The sequence below is a fragment of the Lonchura striata genome, chromosome 10 (assembly GCF_050655825.1).
Source record: "Lonchura striata isolate lonStrDom1 chromosome 10, ASM5065582v1, whole genome shotgun sequence".
Classification (NCBI taxonomy): Eukaryota; Metazoa; Chordata; class Aves; order Passeriformes; family Estrildidae; genus Lonchura; species Lonchura striata.
Window position 1 is genome coordinate 25,016,498 of NC_140712.1, and position 17,476 is coordinate 25,033,973.

Here is a 17,476-nt window from a genome sequence, read left to right on the forward strand (position 1 = left end):
AGATGACGGCGAGGGGCGGACGGACAGACGGAGACCGGGCCGTGGTCCAAGAGCAGCTTTAGTGTTACCGGGGGGGCTAGCTCCGCCGCGCCGCTCCCGCCCCGGCTCGGCCCTCCCGGCTAAGGCAGACGGTGGCAAAGGCAGCGGCAAGCCCTGTCCTCCCCCTCGGCCCGGGCACCGGGCGGGCGCCGCCGGGGGCAGCGTGGCCCCAGCCCCGGGCAGTGCTGAGCCAGCTCCGCGTGCGGCCAGACCCGCCAGGGCCGGCTAGAGAGCAGCGTGTGAGCTCCGGCCTCGGCAGCGTGTGCAGCAGTGTGGAGCCCCGGGGCTCTCAGGCATGGTCGGGGTTGGGCTTGATGAGGCCATGAGCCACTGCATGTGCCAGGCTCTCCTGGGCCGCCTGGGCCACCCGCGGTTTGTCCTTGTCCTTGGCGAGCACAGAGAGGATCTCCAGCATCTCGCTGGCGATGAGCTGCTCGGCCACCTCCCGAGCAGCTGCCATCATGTTCATCACCACCACGGCACCACGGTGCTGCAGCTCCGCACTGGGGCTCAGCAGCAGGGCCTGCAGGATCTCCAGCCAGTGTACCGTCTGCAGGGGAGTGCGGCCAACATCATCATGGACCCCAAGAGAAGGGTCCCAGCTTCCCCCCTACAGACCCATCTCAGAGTTGGGCCCAAGTTTCCCTGTCTTCTGAGGCCAGAGTTCCCATGCTGGGGAGGGAATATGAGACACAGGGTACTCTGTTAGGGTGCACTCACCACCTGGGGAATCCGCTTGCAGATGGGGGGATGCAGGGTAGTCAGCATGGCCAGGGTCCCGGAGGCTGCCCGCCGCAGCTTCTCATCCTCCTCCCCACTGTACAGGACCATCAACTTCAGCCGGTCACTGCCCTCAGCCAGGAACAACTCTTGCACCTGCACAGGGGAAAGAGGAGGGATCAGGGGGGTGTGGTAGTCCAGCAGTCCAGCACAGACCCCAGCCCATCCCAGCCTTCACCTCCTTGCTCATGGCCATGTTGCACATGCACTCAGTTGCGGCTAGCCGGATCAGCTCGTGTTCCTCAAACATGTACCCCTCAATCATGGGCACAGCCCGCTCTTTCAGGATCTTCTGCCTGGAAAGTAAGAGGGCAGTGAGCGCTCCCTGACCAGGGCAGCCTGCCAGGCCCAAGGGGACAGCTAACTGCCCTCTTCCCCCAACCTACCGCAGCCTCTCGCTGATGCCAGCCAGGTTGGTCAAGGCCATCAGCCCCTCAAAGTTCTCCAGGCCCGTGCGCTGCAGGTGCAGGAGGCTGACCAGGGGCCGCACCACCTCATAGATCTGTGGAGACACAACACATGGGACTGAGTGAATGCCTACTGCTGCTCCCACCTGAGCCCCTGCCTGGAAGACCCAGCCCCCAGCCCCAGCACTCACCCGCTCCCCAGGGAATGCCATCTCCGGGTTGGAGGTGATGGTGATCTTTGCTAGGGCCTGCGCTGCCTTGGTCTGCCCCACCTCAGTGCCCTCCAGGGACAGTGGGATCAGAGCCTGGGGGCAGAAAATGCAGTTTGTCCTGCAGCCAAGGCCACAGCACCCAGGGCAGCCACAGCTTTACCCAGCCTCATGTCCAAGGGAGCCAGTGCAGCCCTGTTAACAACGGAGCCCCAGCTCCCCCAAGCCCCAGCACCCCTGGAGCACAGCAGGGTCCATACTCTCACCTTGCCTCCTCCTTGAGCAACCACACCACCCCGGTCTTCTGCCTCCTCCACCAGTGCCAGGAACACTCTAAGGACCAAGTGGGACTTGCTGCAGCACTTTGATAGTCACAGTGGGCCCAGGCTGCACCAGACTCCTGGACATCCCCCCTACTGTCCAGAAGCTGGCCTTCACCTCAGGCACATAAGTTCACCAACAGGATGCCAGCAGCCTGGGAACCCAGCTCCCTCCTGTCCCCGGCAGGCCGCACCTGGAGATCAGCTCCCGGCAGGAGCTGGTGAGCGCCGGGTTCTCACTCTTCACCATGCAGGCCAGAGCTGACACCACTCCAGCCACCAGCAGCTTCCGCACCCGCCGCTTCACAAACTCTGGCTTGTCCTGTCCCACAGGTAGGGTCACACTTGGCTCAGGAGCACCAGCACCTGGTGAGGTGCCCGACCCCACCCCTGTGGGCCTCAAGGACACCGTGTCCCCACCTGGACCCCAGGCTGTGTCCCACCCACCCACTCTCCCACTCTCCCCCTAAGCACAGCCATGCCCTGCTCACCTTGGGGTGCTGCTCCGGGATGTGCTGCTTGGCATACTTGGCCAGCTCCAGCATCTGCGGGTCCGGCTCCTCATGGTCATAGCTGTTGGTGCAGTTCACCAGCGTGGAGGCAACAGCATAGAGCACACTCCTGTCCTCTGACTGTGGCGACAGTGGGCACCTGTCACACTCACAGCAGGAAGGAGCAGCCAGGACTGGAGCCCACCAGCTTCTCCCACACATCCCCCTCAGAGCATGAGCCCCACACCTGCTCCAGCACATTTCCCTGGTGCCAGGGTGCCCATCCCACAGCTCCTGGTATGCACCTTGGCCAGCTGGAACATGGCCTGCATTGCTGCCTTGTCCTCCACAAACTCCTCCTTAACATCTGCATCGAAGGTGAGGTAGGCCAGGCCCTCGACAGCCCAGCGCCGCGTGCCCGCGTCGATCGCCTCGTTGCAGAGCCACCTGGGAGAGGGGTCCCTGAGCCTGGCTGTGGGGGCTGCAGACAGCCCAGCTGCAGGGATCCCAGCTGTGGGGCACCCTGCCCACCTGCCACCCCCCACACCTGGCCCCGCTCACTTGCGGCACTGCTTGGCTAGCTTCATGGTGGATCCCTCAGCAAACTGCTTCATGCTGAAGTCCGTGCCTCCAGCAGATCCCAGCTTGCAGAGCCCCTGCAGGCAGGAACAGAAGTGTGGGAGCACGAATGAATGTAGGCAACCTGATGTGTCTCCTGGACCCACAGCAGTGGGGAGCAGCGCTGTGAGCGGTGGTCCCGCACCCACAGCCCACCTTAGGGCTCAGCCCTGTCCCACCCTGTCCCACCGTGCTCACCACAAGGGCACGGATGCGGATGCTGTCCCTCTCGCTGTGCTTGTAGATCTCCTTGAGCAGGTTGACGCCGTTGGCCGTGATGAAGGAGGCGCGCTTGGCCTTGTCGGCTGCGTGGATCAGCGCCTCCACCGCTACTAGCTGGTGGGCCTCGCAGACAGAGGCGCAGAGGGACAGCACACTGTCCATGATCCCCTCCAGCTCTAGCACCCTGTTCCCTGCATCTGAGGGACCCTGCAGCAGGCATGACACTGTCTGAATGGCCCGCAGCTTTCCCGGCAGCTCGTGCCCCTCGAACCAGCTCCTTCAGGGAAAGACCACCAGAAAGGGTCAGGATGATCCACCTGCTTCTTCCTGCCCCACCTGCTGACGCCCCCCACAGCAGGTCCCCAGTCAGCTTTGACCCCCTGACAGGTGCTGCCAGGCTGCAGGTGACAAAACCCCCGTCACTCCCAGGATACCCTGGCTCACCTCACATAGTCCTCACACAGACGGTGGAAGTTTTCCCTCTCGGCATCACACTTCAGGTCCTCATACAGTTTGCTCAGCAGAACAGAGGTGCTCATCCGGCTGTTCTCTGTCACAGGCAGGCTGCCCGCGCTGCCACACACTGTGCTGCCCACCTCTAGGATCTTCTTCAGGCCTGGGAAAGGTCAGACAGCCCAGTGAGGGGCGCAGTGGCATGAGCAGACCTGAGGCAGAGGAGCACGATGCCCCAGCAGGACATTGCTAGCCATTCCACTAACCCTGATCAATCACCCAGAGGCTCAGGCTGTTGTTGGTCTCCTTTGGTGACTTCCTGGGCACCACCTTGATAAGCAGATTGAGGGCGTTGTCACGGCCATGTGCTGAGGCCCCTTCCACCACTAGCAGCTCCAAGAGGTGCTTGATCAGCAATTTCAGGTCCCTGGAGGAATCTTCCAAAAAAGACAGTCCCCAGCAGTCAGCACCCTGGGCACAGCCTCACCCCCACTGCAGCACAGCTGGCAGAGATGCTGCCATGACCAGGGGCTTCTGCCTCCTGTTAACCCTGCATCAGAGCCCAGCTTTGCTGCAGGGAGCAGTGACAGGGCAGCAGCAAAAAACCCCATGGCACCTCTGCACCTACCTGCATCTCTCCCCATACAACAGCCAGCCAAGGCAGCCCACACTCACCCAGCACCACTGCATCCTCCTTCCCGCGGAAGTCTTTCTGCAGCCCCTCCTTCAGGGAGTCAAACATCACGTGCAGCAGGTTGCAGGCAGCCAGGGACACCTGCTCATGCTCCACTCCCAACACCGCTGCAAGACGGGGTGCCCCCAGTTCTGCCAAGATGGCTGTGGTCTGCAGGTACAAGCACACCTGTCTTCCGGAGGCCTTGGGAAAGCCTGGCCGTTTCCCCGCCCCTTATCAGGATGGCTTCCTCTCACAAGTTCAGGCCTGGCAGGTAACAGCTCAGAGCTCCCCTGTCTGACACTCTGCAGCCTCCCCAGCTTTGCCCTGGGCCCAGCCATAGGGTGTGGTGGGACCTACACGAGAGCGGTGGCCGGAGCACAGTCCCACCAGTGTGCGCAGGGCTGCCAGCATCAGGTCAGCCTTGGCCGTGTCCAGCAGCTGCATCAGCAGCCGCACACCGTCACTCTGGAAGATCTTCTCTGCTCCAGCCTCTTCTCGTGCCAGCACGATCAAGTTCTGCGCAGCCTGGGGAAGGAGTGTTCTGTCTGGGTCATGGCAGCACGCTGTGCACCAGCAGCTGCAGGCACCCACCCTCCAGCCCTGTCTTGGGGAGCATTCTGAGGGGGGCAAGGGCAAGCCCAGGCAGCACCACTCAGCCACCGCTGGCCCAGGGGCAACAATCCTCCCCTCCTCTCCTCCCAGCCACAGCACTACGCCCCGCTCCCTGAGCTCAGACTTTCTGCTTCTTGTCCGCATCCTTTTCTTCAAGATCCAGCAAGATCTGGAACATCTGCTCTACTTTCGAGTCCGTGCAGGACATGGCCTTCATCTGCAACAGAGCAGAAAGAGTGGCTCAGTCCTCCCCAGCTTCTCCTGCTGCCCACAGCCACAGCGGGCCGGCACCCCCAGTCCTCCCTGCCAACCTTGTCGTGCATGCTGCTGCCCAGGGTGCGCAGGGCCTCCTGGAAGGCCTTGTTCCTGGGCTCCAGGCTGACGCAGCGCTGCAGGTCCCTGATGGCCTGGTCCAGGCGGCCCAGATGCTGCAGTGCCTGGCTGCGGCGGAACAGCGCCTTCACATCCCGGCCGTCAGCCTCGATGGCTGCGCACAAGGGGTCAGTGGCAGAGCCCGGGGCCTGCCCCCACGGGCAGCTCAGGGACTGGTCCCCCAGCCCCACGGACAGTACCTTTAGTCGCATCAGCCTCCGCCTTGGTGTAATCTTCCTGTGGAGAGATAGGAGAGAAAAATGCCTGAGCACTGCTGGCACAGGCCCCACACAGCCTACACCCCTAACTTTGGGGACTGGGGACAGGATGAGAACAGCGTTACTGTAGACAGGGAGCCAGCACAGTGTTTTTCCCACCCTGTCTTTCCCAGAGTACAGCCCTCAGAAGGTGTCCAGGGAGCCCTACAGCCCCCAGAGCTTTTCAGGCACTTCTGGTCTCCTCAAGCCCCTAAAGTTCCTCGTGTTCACCCCCTGCCCCAGACAAAGATTCCCTGCAAGAGATCAGAGACACTGTGACTGCCTGAGAACAGCCCCAGCCAGCCGGGCAGGTTCCTGCAGGCCGCAGGGCCGCTGCCGCCCGCGCTCACCAGCTTCAGGTAACAGGCGGCGCGGTTGCGGTGCAGCACGGCGCGCTCGGACGCGGTGTCGCTCAGGCTCAAAGCCTCCGTGTAGGCAGCGAGGGCAGCCCCGTGATCCCCCGCCTGGAACAGCGCGTTACCCCGCGCCCGAAGCTGCTCCGCCGTCACCTGCCGAGGGGCACCGGCTGGGACACAGCCCCGGGCCCGCACGGACCCGAGACAGGGACCCCCGGGACAGGCACCACCGGGACCCCCGGGACAGGGACCCCGGAGACAAGAACCCCCAGGAACAGGGACCCCGGGACAGGGACCCCGGAGACAGGGACCCCCGGGACAGGACCCCGGGACAGGGACCCCCGGGACAGGACCCCTGGGACAGGGACCCCCGGGACAGGGACCCCCGGGACAGGGACCCCCAGGGACAGGGACCCCCGGGCCCGGCCCCGCCCGGCCCTGCTCACCGGCTCCTCCATCGCGCCACGCCCGTGACGTCACCGCCGATCGCCTGGGGAACCCGGACGCCACCGCCCCTGCCACGTGACGGGGCGCGGCCGGAGGCGGGCGGGCCGAGCCTGCAGCGCCGCCCCGCGGCCCGGAGGTGCCAGCACCGACCGGCGGCAGCCCGGCGTGTGTCCCCGCGTGTCCCCGCCACGCATCCCCCGCCACGCTGCACCCGGAGAGCGAGTATCCCCCGGTACAGACCCCGTACTTAGCCCCGGAGCCCGAGTGTCCCCCCCCCCCGTACTTAGCCCCGGAGTGCGAGTATTCCCGGTACAGCCCCCGAACTTAGCCCCGGAGTATGAGTGTCCCCCCGTACTTAACCCCGAACTTAGCCCCGGAGTGTGAGTGTTTCCCCGTACTTAACCCCGTACTTAGCCCCGCAGATCGAGGGTCCCCCCAAACCCCCCGTGCTGCACCCCGGGATGAGCGTGACCCCCCGTCCCCCAGGGTGCCGTCCCCCCTGCGCACAGCCCTGCCCTGCCCTTGGCCGCCCCTCAGCAGCCCCGGCCGGGGCGCGTCCCGCGGGGGACACGGTGCGAAGGACGGGCGCCGGCCGGCTGCCCCCGCGGGAGCCCACGGGGCACGCGGCAGGCGCGGGGCAGCAGGCGGCCGAGGTGGCACCGTCGGGTCCAGTAGAAGTGGCAGAGGTCGATGGCCATAAGCAGCAGGACAAGGAGCCCATAGAGCCCCACGAAAGGCAGGGCCAGCGGGTTCCTGCAGGGTGGGGCACTTCAGGAGGGGCAGCCCCATTGGTACTGGGGAGGGCCATCCGGGGCCCCCTGAGGGCTTCAAAAGATACCACAGCCCCTGCCCCAGCAACCAGGAGAAGCCCCTGGGGGTGTGCCAGGAGTCCCCAGGGCCCCCCATCCTCAACAGCATGGCCACTTGCAGCCCTGCTCACCGGAGTAGACCAGGGCTAGCCAGGCTGGAGAGGTTCACTCCAGTGAGGGCTTCCAGGGCCACTTGAGAGCAGCAGGACTTTAGAGTGTCCAGGCTGGGCTGGCAGCAGTAGCGGTGGCCGGGGGGGTCGGTCAGCCGCGGGCAGTAGAAGCCGGGGTGGAAGCGGCCATCAGGGCCCACGTAGCCCTCGCAGAGGTGCAGGTTCTGCACCGAGACTGCAGCGGGGAGCACGCATTGGAGAGGACAGGGAAGAAGAACACAGGAATTGTGCAGTGCCTGTAGGACAGGCTCCAGCGACATGCTCTTTGCCATGATGCAGCAGAGCAGGGACTCCCAGTCCCAGCAGGGCTGGGCTGGCCTGGGCTGAGGGCTCCCCAGCCCCAGGGAGCCTGGCTAACCTGGCACAGGGCTACCCGGCTCGGCCCTCAGAGCAGGCTACACCCCACGAGGCAGCAGTGGCGGAGCAGAGCTCCCCTGGCACTGCCTTCTGGTGCCATGGCCCTGTGTATGCTGTGACCTCCGGTGCTCACCAAGGCCTCGGCAAGGGCAAACGTGGGCAGGGGCGGTGCTGGTGGCAGAGAGGAGGGGAAAACGCCCAGGACATCAGGTCAGCCCCCAGCCCCCGTGCTCAACCCCTCCCTGTGACCCTGTGGGAACAGCACTTGGACACCGCAGATGTGCTGCAGCAGGAGTAGCCCCAGCACCACCACACCTGAGCCACCATCCCCAGTATGGACCACCACCTCTCACTGCAGGCCACTGCCTCCCAGCACAGACCCCCAACCTCTGTTCTGGGCTGTCGGGGAGCAACCCTCAAGGGACAAGGCCCCATCAGGGATGGGTTCAGGGAATAGGAGGGGCAGGAATGGGGCTGTACCTGTCCCAAGGATGCTGGGGAACAGAGCCGCGGTAAGGAGCAGCTGGAGCAGGTGCCCGGCCAGCATCTTCTCAGCCAGCCCTAGGCAGAGGCAGTTCTGGCTCCAGTGGAGGCAGAAACCACAGCCCCTCCTGCTCCCGCCTCCATCGCAGCCTCCACCAAGAGCCGCTCAGAGCCATTAGAGCTTCCTGCACTCACTCTGCCCACAGGGACTGGGCTGGGGGCGGGAGCATCACTAATGAGCTTCTGGGGCCAGGAGCAGGACAGCAGGCTCCACTCCCAGCTGGATGCATGGCACCAGCTGCTGTGTCCAGGGCCCCACTTGGGCACATGGGCCCATCCGGGAAGTCCCTGAAAGGGCGCTGCACCAGGCCAGGGCACAGGGCAAGTGCTGTGAGGTGCTGAGCTTCCAGGGGCCAAACCCATGGGATGTGGATGTGCTGGGGGTTGTGCAGGAATCGTGGAATCACAGAATCATTTAGGTTGGAGAAAACCTCTAAGCTCATCCAGTCCAACCCAACCAAGCCAGAGCTGAGGCAGTTCCCCACCTCACCCAGTCCTTCCCAATGCCCTCCCTGCTGGCCGTTGGGAATAAGTAGCCCCAAGGGGCCAGGAAGTATGACCTGTGGTTCCCACAGCAACCAGGAGGATGCTCTGGTGACATGGTGCAATTACCTGCGACTCAGCCACTGCAGCCCCAGCAGAGCGGACTGCCAGGCTCACTCTGAAAAGGGGCTAAAGGCTCTGGGTTTGGGGGAGGCACTCCCGCACTTCACCCAGGCACTGCTGCCCGCACAAGGAACTGACTCCCATCCCCCTGGCTCCTGCCCAGCACCAGGCACTGCTTGCCTCCAAGCACAGCTGGGCCTGGCCATGCCACCAGACTCTCACAGGTGCCTGGCCAGACCTTCAAGCTGGTCTCTGCCTGCCTCAGAGGCCCTGTCTCCCCACAGCACACCATTCCCACTCTCGAGTGAGAGCCACAAACCACACATAACACCAGGGCCCTTGGAAACAGCCTTGTGTTTCCTATGAGAGGTCAGTCCCCAGTCCACAGCACTTCCTCAGGCAGCTGCCCAACACCACCGGTGCTCCTGGCCTCCCCTTGCTGCCCTGCCATGCAGGGGGAGCCCTGCAGGGGCCCCTGCCCCAGCCATCAGGGTGGCTGCCCTCCTGGGCAGCCTGCCTGTGGCAGGCAGCAGTGTCTGTCCCACCAGCAGCAGCAGAGCCCAGCCTGCAGCCCTCCCCAGCCACGCTCAGCCCATCCGGCGCCACGTCCAGCAACGCCTGGTCCAGCCCTGCCACAGCAGTCAGTCCAAAATCCATCTGAGAACATGGAACTAATAAATTAGGAAGTGGCAGCAGCAGCCTGTGCCAGTCTGGCCCCTCCTGCCCGTGCCTGTCACAGTACTGCCAGCCACTCCACTGCTGCACTGGTGCTGCTCCTGTGCTGTCCAGCCACTCCACTCCTCTCCTGCTTGACACTACCCCAGGCGGATGCGGAACGTGGCGATTTCCATGGGGTCCAGATGGATGTTGGTGCTGTTGGAGGCTGTGCCCAGCGGGTACATGAGTGTCAATGAGGTGGGCTGCAGGGAGCCCAGCTCCAAGCCCTGGAACAGGCCTCCCAGAGCTAGCTGAGGAGAGAGGAGGAAGAAGCGAGGAGGCCTAGATGAGGATGTGATGCCTGGGGCAGCACTGTGCCCAAGGCAGCCTGACACGTGCCATGACTGCCATGCCGAGGTCCCAGCCCAGCTCTGACCCAGCGGAGGTATGGGGGCAGCCTGGCCCTACCTTGCCCTGGCTGGTGGTGCAGTTGAAGCCCAGGTTCTTGGCCTCCAGGCTGCAGTCAAAGCCTTTGCGGTGCAGGATCAGCGCTGCCTCAGCTGAGGGCAATGATTCATCCTGCAGGGAGCTGGAGCGTCAGGCACAGCACGGGGGACAGCAGGGGCAGGACTCCCACCAGAGTCCCACCGCCCCGGGCCCTAGCTCACCTCTGCCTGCAGCATCCGCAGATTGAGGATGTGGAAGTCGCAAGGAAGGGTGGTGGCAAGGGGCACAAAGGAGCGCAGGGCTGGCAGCGCTGGCTTCTCCAATGCCACTGGCATGACCAAGGCCTCGGCATTCTGGTGCACAGAGGTGATGTGGCTCAGCAGGGAGGGGAAGCTGATGGGGCGCTCGTCCTGCACCTGCCAAGCAGCACATAGGTCAAGTGTGGGCTCAGAAAGCCAGGCAGAGCCTGGGCAAGGCCCAAAGAACCTCCATTCCAGCAGTGCCTTGAGACCAGGCACCTGCCAGCACAGTGTACACAGAGCTGCCCCTGCCCAAGCAGCCCCCCCCGCCCCAGCACCCAAACAGGACCCCAGCTAGTTGATGGTCAGGCTACAGACCTGCTACAAGCCTGGCTAGACTAGTGGCTAGCAGCTAGTGCACAAGACAGGGAGAGACAGCAGGGCCAGGCTGGCCATTACCTCACGGCTGCCAGTCCTGGTGCCAGGGAAGCTCAAGGCTTTAAACATGGAGATCAGTTTGGAAAAGAAGCCGGAGCTCTGGATGGGTGGCACAGCACACGCATAGAGGGCAGCGAGGGGATTGGACAAGAACACTGTGATTATGAGGGCAATGTGGCTCCACAGGGACAGACCCACTGCACGTCCTGCTCTCCCCATGCCCCCTGCTCCAGGCCCATCCCTGCCCAGTGCCAGCACAAGGGGACAAGAGGGGACAGGACACTGCATCCCATCTCATGTAGCTTTCTGCAAATGCCTCCACCCTGCTCCATCCCAAGGCAGGGCTGGGCTCTCCCATCCTGCCGCCTCACAGCCAGCACCTTGTTGGCAGTGCTGCGGCGCTCCAGGAGGAGCCGGAACCGGTTGCAGGTACGCTTGTTGTCCTTCAGTCCCTGGCCCAGGCCCCGGTTGTCATCCTGCATGAGGCGCCGGTCCAGGATCACCTCCAGCTGGCCTGTGGAGAGCAAGTCCCTGCAGCCCAGGCTTTACCAGGCGCCAGCCACACCTCACAGCACAGAGCCCCCAGTGACAATAGGAGCAGGGCACCCTGCCCAGCCGGCAGCACCCTCCTTCCCTTGGGGAGGACAGCCCTAGCTCTACAGCAGGTGCCCAAGGCACAGAGCCCAGCTCACCGCTGTGGAGGCTGGAGACCCCCAGGGCCTGGGCTGTGAGCAGTGTCAGGCGGCTCTGCATGTCCTGGATGTAGGCCATGGCAGGCATCGGGTAGAAGTTGGCCTGCAGCGGCAGCTTCCGCTGGTACCTGCGGGGCTGGATCTGCCAAGGGACACAGACCAGTGACCAGAGGTGGATCCCACAGTGCCTGGTGCCAGAGCACTGTCCCCCTGTAGGCAGCTGCTGCCCCTCCCCAGCCTGCTGTGTACCTGGAAACCATTGAGGTCCGTGAAGAAAGTGTCATCACTCTCAATGTCAGTGCTGAAGCGCAGGGCCAGCTCCTTGTTGATGTGGTCACGGATGTCCACCAGGCAGGACACATCCAGGGACAGGCCCTCCACCCCTGAGGTAGGCAGTGAGAGGCTGAGCCCCAGGGGCAGCATGGCCCAGTTCCCTGGGCCAGTGACACCTGGCACAGCCTCCAGATCTTACCTGGCACATTGTACAGCCGCACCACGGTCTGGACATGCTGGTAGTAGCTGGCAACCTCTGAGAAGAGGGGTCCCTCCATCACCCGCACCACTGGGGGGTCCTTGGGAGCATAGGGCTGGGGAGAGGGATAGCTGTGCTGATGCTGCTGCCTGAGGACCTACAGGCACAGCTGTCAGCTGCCTTCCACGGGTGGACTCTGTACCTTGGCCTCCCCGTCAGGCAGGAAGAGATAGGCCCCACTTTTGTCCTTGGAGGTCCTGGTGCCATAGACGAGAAATTCACTGCTCACCCTTTGCCCCTGCTTCTCCCCAGCCAGCCGCAGGCTCTGCAGGTGTGTGCCAGCACAACAGTAAGCGCATGAAGCAGCAGGATTTACCCCTCCCCTCCTCCAGCCCACATCCTGTCAGAGCCCTGCACTCACCTGCAGCAGGCCCGTGCGCCCCACAAAGCAGGCCTGCAGGTGCTGGTTCTCCAGGCAGAAGTCATCAGCAGCAGCTGGGAAGACGTGCAGGGGCACAGCCTCGGGCTTGTGCACGGCCATGTCCCGGCCGTGCAGGTAGAGGCGCGTGGAGGACCTTGGCGTGGCGTGGCCATCCGAGGACTTGTGCAGCTGCAGCACGCGCAGCCCTAGTGCAGGCAGGCGGGCCAGGACAAACACCTGCAGGCAGCATGGAGACCTGAGCCAGCCCCCTTGTCTAGGGAATGACTGGGGGTCAGTGGGGCAAAGACCCTGCTCAGCACTGTGGGGCCTCTGCTGAGGAGGGACATGCATGGGGACCTGGAGGACCGACAGCTGTGGGATCTCATGTTGTGGGGCAGGGACAGAGCAGGGCTGCTGGTGTGTCCTGGCAGTGTGCGGGATGGGAGGCTGGCACAGATGGGCTGTGGGGCACCCCATACCTGGTAGACATTGGGCACCACATCAGTGGCAGAGTTCCACACTGCACTGAGCTGGGAGGGCAGGGGCTGCCCCTCCTCGGAGAGCACACGCACATGAGGGGAGTCCACCAGTACTGGCACTACGCTCAGGCGCTCCTGCTCCAGCGGGTTGAACACCACCAGGAACCTGTGGGGGGGTAACACAGGGATGGCATCCCAGCCTCACAGCATCCCAGATGTCCCATGTTCCACACTACCTACAGATCTACTGCCCCTACCCACAGCTTCACAGGTACTCCCTCACTGCCTCCCCACAGTCCCCTAAGTCCCCAGAGCAAGGCAGGAGGCCCTACCGAGGTGAGGTGCCCAGTTTGACCACTGTCCTCTCTGGGAGAGAGTCCTGGCTGGAGCGTGTCTCATCCTGGGGAGGAGCAATAAAGAGCTGGGGTGTGCCCAACGCCCCTGCCAGTTGGGCCCAAGGACATGGGCACAATCTGGGGCCATCTTCCTGGCCTCTGCAGTACGGAGTTGTTCCCGGGGGCATGGGGACAGTGTGCCAGAGTGCAGGGAGCCAGGGGCTGGTGCTGCTCACCATGCCAAGGAACGGTGCAGCCGGGTCGTGGTGGTAGGTGTCCTTGTCCCCCAGCACAAGGTAGTGCGCAGCATTGATGATGACACGCTTGAGGTTGGTGAGGGAATGGAGCAGCCTAGGCAGAGGCAGAGTGAGTCACCTGGGACGATCAGCCCCATCTGCTCAGGACTGCCCCACCACCCTCCACATCCCCCCATGAGAGGGAGAACCTCCCCACAGCATCCCCATACCTAACCAGTCTCCCAGCCCTGAGCCCACCAGCCCCACTCTGAGACAGGCTCTGAGGGCGCCCTGGCCCCAACACGCACCGGACTCCATAGTCCACGGCCACAGCCTCCTTGGCAGTGCCAGCGATGGCATCGTGGTGCTGGAAGAGGCCCAGGTTGCGGCGGGCGTTGCTCAGCAAGGCGTAGTCAGAGAGTGGGTACCTGCCATCTGCACTGGCATGGCGGGCGTGGGCGAGTGCCAGGCTGTACAGGATCTCTGCCCCCCTGCACAAGGACAGAGTCACTGAGGGTCCCTACCCTGGTGTACAATACTGGGGGGCTGCCCTGGGAGTGGGGTGGCAAAGGCACACACTGCCCTGGGACTGGGTGAGGGTTTGGCACTGTGTGTTGGCAGTTGGGACAGACCGGGGGCTGTCCAGATCCCATACTGCCTGGCCACCCCTCACCCGTGCCCCTCACACACCTCCTGTGCCCCATGGACCAGCCCCACGCCCCTCACCGGAGGTGGGCCTCCAGCACCCGGTCCAGGCTCTTGTAGAATGGCCGGGAGGTGTAGTATCCTGTCCAGTAGTGATCCTCCCGGTCCGCATAGGAGAAGAAATCCCCAGTCAGAACTGGGAACCCGGGTGGCCTCATCCCCGGCACAATGCCCACTTTCTTGTACAGGGCATCAAAGTAATCAGAGAGCGTGCCAAACTGTGCCTGCAAGACAGCATGTGCAGTCCTGAGCCAGGGCTCCTGCAGTGGGGGCTCTTATCACCCCTCACAGGACTGTTCACCCCTCCAACTGTGCTCTGCTGTGGCCTCCTGCTGCCCCCAGCTCCACAGAGCTCTCCACACATACCTGCACATGGAGGTCAGGCCGAGAGTTGAGGAAGTCAAAGATGCGCTGGTAGTTGAGGAACTGGGCATCCCACTCCTGTGGCTTGTCATAGCGGAAGTCATCTCCCAGGGGCACCAGCAGCACCTTGCTGCGGTACAGCTTGGACTTCTTGCGGTACTGGTCCAGCAGCAGCTGGGCTCTGTGCGGGGGCCAGGGCATGAGGCTGGCCCCTGACGGCCCACACAAGGCTGGGAGTCGTGTGCCCCTGCCCCTGCCCCACTCACCGCTCTGCCACGTTTGCATCAGTGATGGCACGGGGAGGCACCTTCCAGGGGCAGTTGATCCGGCCTCCAGGCAAGCGCTTGAAGTCAAACTGGCAGCAGATCTTGGGGTCCGGGCCACAGGTGTGAGGCACATCATAGCTGTAGAAGGGCATCATGTGGCAGAAGATGTCGGTGCTCGTGTCTGGATCTGTGGGATCAAGGACATGTGAGCACCAGCAATGGCTCTCCCTTGCCTGTCCCTGAGCAGGGGGGCCCAAAGTCAGTAGTTCGACAGAGCAGATCTCAGAGGTTAGAGGACACAGCAGCCTCCCCCAATATGTTGCTAGACTTGGGGGCAGGTGGAAAGTCACCCTGAGGATGCCCCACAGGGCAGAGACATTGCCTACCAGTGCTTGGCTCATCTGCAAAGAAAAGCAGCTGGTAGCCATTCTCTGCTGCCACCTGCCCCACCGTGCAGTCCCCTCTGCAGTCCCCTCCCAGCAGCCCCTCACCCCACGCTTGTCTCCACATGAACTCCAGGTTCTGGGTGGCAGCAAAGTGCTTCTTGATGGCATAGTGCACGCGCTGGATGAGCATGGCCGTCAGGTTGGAGCGCTTCAGCAGGTAGGGCATGGTGGAGCTGTACCCGAAGGGGTCTACGGCCCAGCCCGACCGCGGCGTCACACCTGGGGGCACAGAGACCCATCAGCCCCATGCTGGGCCAGCAGCACTTCCCGTGAGGAGGGTGCTGTCAGGACCTGGGGGCCTGCAGCGCATTAGACAGGCCCCCAGCCACCATCTGCCTGGCCCTCACCAATGTTCTTCTCCAGCCACTGGTGCCCCTCAATCAGCTGGTCAATCATGGCAAAGTAGTGGGAATTAGCCTCATCAGGCATCACCCAGCCGCCTGTCACCATCTCCAGCTGCCCATTGCCCACCAGCCTGTCAGGGGGACACCCAAGATGTGACCAGAGCCCTGCATGAGACACATGTTCATTGCAGAGTCCCCCTGCCCTGAGCCACCTACAGTCTACCTGCAGCCCCCACGGCCACCACTGCCATTCCCCCCTTGTCATGCTGTCCCCATGCAGAGTCATCCCTCCACAGCCCAATGCCACCCACAGCCCATTCCCCCTCCACTGTGTCTTCCAATGCTCTCAGGGCAAGGGGCAGAGAAGGGGATCCTGCCTCACCACACAATCCTGCTCTCCAGGTCTCCCACCCTTCCATGGGTGCCCTGGGCCTTGTATACAAGTTCCCCAGCCCAATTAGCACAGGGAGGGGCCCAGGGCAAGATCTGTCTTCCAGCCTCTGACTCCACAAGGCAGTGGCTCTGACATATGATGGCACTGGGAGGCTGCTGGCAGTTTGAGGGCACCCCACCCTTCTAGTCCCTAGAGCCATTCGCTCACACACCCTCTGCCCTCAGCCTGCCTGGGAGCTAGGTGGGCAATAGGGCCAGGTGAGCAGCCCTACCTGCGCACAGCAGCCCGCTTCTGGGCACTGATGTTGTCCCACCACTTGGAAAAAAAGGAGATCTCAGACCAGATGAAGCGCCGGCGTGGGTCCTCCTGCATCTTCAGCACCATGCTGTTGAGGATGTGCTGCGTCTGGTCATAGTAGTACTTGTCGAAAGTTTTGATCCAGCCTGGAAGCACAGGTGGGGGTCACTGTGGGGGGCCCAGGTTTGCCAGCACTGCACAGTAGTGGGAAATGGGCTAATCCCTGCTTCTCACCTGGGTCATTGTGTGAGTGTGGCACCACAAACACCTGTAGAGGCTCTGTGTCCCATTCGTTGGGCTCATAGGTGATGTCGAAGCCCTGCTTCCAGACACCGCCATCCTGGTTGTCAAACGGCAGCAGGGAGTACACAGCCAGCATCTGTTGGTAGGAGACAGTGCTGAGAGACCCCTGAAAGACTAGAGCCTGGTATGCCCAGGATGCCCAGGTATGGACCCCTCATGCTAGCAGAGCCACCAGGCCCTCACCTGCAGGTCTGGGCTCTGTCCTTTGCCCCCTAGAGCAAACTGGCAGTCTTGCGGGGACACAGAGAGGAAACTTGGGCGACTCTCAGGGGGGAGCACCCAGGAGCCATTCAGGGGGTGTTCGGGCAATGCTGGCTGCCCCTCTGCATGGGCTGTCAGCTCCAGTACTGAGTCCTTAATGTGGCTGATGATCTCATGGTTCTCCTCCAGCAGCTGCTCCAGCTGCTCGATCCGGTTCTGCAGCACCGAGATCTGGCTCTGGGGACACAGAGGGCACAGCGAGGGGCAGGAGGTCACCCACAGCTGTGGGGAGCCAGCCCTGGCCCTGGTACCCTAATGCCCAGAGGCCAGGGCTAGCTCCCCATGAATTTTCCTGGCTGAATGTCTCCGTTTGCCATCCCAGGACCACTCTCACTCATCCCAGACCCTCGGAACTCACCCTGGGGAAGTTGCCCCCACTCTGGTGTCGTGTGGGGTCATGCTGTACCCGGTCCAGCATCAAGTAGAGGGAGAAGACGGCCACGCAGAAGATGGCAGCTCCACACACTGTCACCTGCTTCTTCAGCTTCATCCCGAAGGGATGCGGGGACTCACCTGCGCCGGGGCTGCGGGGGGAGCCAGCTCGGGCAGCGCAGCCCCTCGCCGCGGCCTCCTGCGTCCTCCTGCAAGAGCCTCACCGCGTCCTGCTTGGCCTGATCCTTTGCGGGTATTTATATCTGCCGATGGGGCCGGGGCGGGGAGGCCGCGCAGGCCGGGCAGCGCCGGGCCCGCCGCGCCGAGGCCCCGCGGCGGCGGCCCGGGCCGGGCAGGACCGGGACAGGCCGGGCCGGCACCGACGGCGACGCCGCCGCCAGCCCGTCCGCACCGGGCGGCTCCGAGCCCGGCCAGGCCCTCACACCGCCCGGCTGGGCCCGCCGGGATGGGCCAGGCCGGGCCCCGCCCGCGCTCCGCCCGCCGGGCCGGCCCGGGAGGCGGCACCGAGCCGGCAGCGAGCGGGGGCTCGGCTCTGCGCGGCTCT

General features: G+C 63.7%; 3 protein-coding genes across 5 annotated transcripts; all 3 read right to left on the bottom strand.

Moving 5' to 3' along the window:
- Window positions 1–40: 40 nt before the first annotated feature.
- Window positions 41–6,397, bottom strand: UNC45A (unc-45 myosin chaperone A). Of its 2 annotated transcripts, XM_021541811.3 has the most exons (20): window positions 6,259–6,397; window positions 5,807–5,965; window positions 5,400–5,436; window positions 5,139–5,314; window positions 4,952–5,044; window positions 4,573–4,740; window positions 4,215–4,383; window positions 3,806–3,976; window positions 3,531–3,702; window positions 3,063–3,363; window positions 2,808–2,902; window positions 2,552–2,693; window positions 2,247–2,387; window positions 1,950–2,077; window positions 1,702–1,768; window positions 1,418–1,531; window positions 1,206–1,321; window positions 998–1,115; window positions 760–915; window positions 41–589 (listed from the first exon to the last, which is right to left on the bottom strand). In XM_021541811.3, the coding sequence occupies exons 1-20, from the start codon at window positions 6,268–6,270 to the stop codon at window positions 329–331; spliced, it is 2,796 nt and encodes a 931-aa protein (XP_021397486.2). In that variant the 5' UTR covers window positions 6,271–6,397; the 3' UTR covers window positions 41–328. The 2 variants fall into 2 exon arrangements, with proteins under 2 accessions (XP_021397486.2, XP_021397487.2); XM_021541812.3 differs by lacking the exon at window positions 5,807–5,965 and having other exon boundaries at window positions 6,259–6,296.
- Window positions 6,398–6,654: 257 nt separating this feature from the next.
- Window positions 6,655–7,646, bottom strand: LOC110476692 (protein shisa-like-1). Its single transcript, XM_021541853.3, has 2 exons — window positions 7,200–7,646; window positions 6,655–7,012 (listed from the first exon to the last, which is right to left on the bottom strand). Exons 1-2 carry the CDS (start codon window positions 7,508–7,510, stop codon window positions 6,793–6,795), a joined length of 531 nt encoding a protein of 176 aa, XP_021397528.3. The 5' UTR covers window positions 7,511–7,646; the 3' UTR covers window positions 6,655–6,792.
- Window positions 7,647–9,402: 1,756 nt separating this feature from the next.
- MAN2A2 (mannosidase alpha class 2A member 2) lies at window positions 9,403–17,174 on the bottom strand. 2 transcript variants are annotated; one of them, XM_021541816.3, is made up of 23 exons: window positions 16,898–17,174; window positions 16,462–16,716; window positions 16,210–16,354; window positions 15,950–16,121; window positions 15,288–15,415; window positions 14,986–15,159; window positions 14,495–14,681; window positions 14,232–14,409; window positions 13,887–14,089; window positions 13,469–13,651; window positions 13,161–13,275; window positions 12,922–12,989; window positions 12,590–12,755; window positions 12,111–12,347; window positions 11,892–12,014; window positions 11,690–11,804; window positions 11,467–11,600; window positions 11,218–11,359; window positions 10,906–11,039; window positions 10,547–10,624; window positions 10,070–10,264; window positions 9,870–9,980; window positions 9,403–9,712 (listed from the first exon to the last, which is right to left on the bottom strand). In XM_021541816.3, the coding sequence occupies exons 1-23, from the start codon at window positions 17,027–17,029 to the stop codon at window positions 9,560–9,562; spliced, it is 3,528 nt and encodes a 1,175-aa protein (XP_021397491.2). In that variant the 5' UTR covers window positions 17,030–17,174; the 3' UTR covers window positions 9,403–9,559. The 2 variants fall into 2 exon arrangements, with proteins under 2 accessions (XP_021397491.2, XP_021397489.2); XM_021541814.3 differs by lacking the exon at window positions 10,547–10,624.
- Window positions 17,175–17,476: the final 302 nt, after the last annotated feature.

Coding starts and splice junctions, on each gene's coding strand:
- UNC45A (XM_021541811.3), bottom strand. Junction 5,315..5,399: donor GGAGGCTGATGCGACTAAAG/GTACTGTCCGTG, acceptor CCTTGTGCGCAG/CCATCGAGGCTGACGGCCGG. Junction 4,741..4,951: donor ATGCGGACAAGAAGCAGAAA/GTCTGAGCTCAG, acceptor CTCCTTCCCCAG/GCTGCGCAGAACTTGATCGT.
- LOC110476692 (XM_021541853.3), bottom strand. CDS start 7,510: ATGGCAAAGAGCATGTCGCTGGAGCCTGTCCTACAGGCACTGCACAAT. Junction 7,013..7,199: donor GCTAGCCCTGGTCTACTCCG/GTGAGCAGGGCT, acceptor CCCACCCTGCAG/GAACCCGCTGGCCCTGCCTT.
- MAN2A2 (XM_021541816.3), bottom strand. CDS start 17,029: ATGAAGCTGAAGAAGCAGGTGACAGTGTGTGGAGCTGCCATCTTCTGC. Junction 16,122..16,209: donor ACACTCACACAATGACCCAG/GTGAGAAGCAGG, acceptor CTGTGCTTCCAG/GCTGGATCAAAACTTTCGAC. Junction 11,601..11,689: donor GCGGCTGTACAATGTGCCAG/GTAAGATCTGGA, acceptor TGCCTACCTCAG/GGGTGGAGGGCCTGTCCCTG.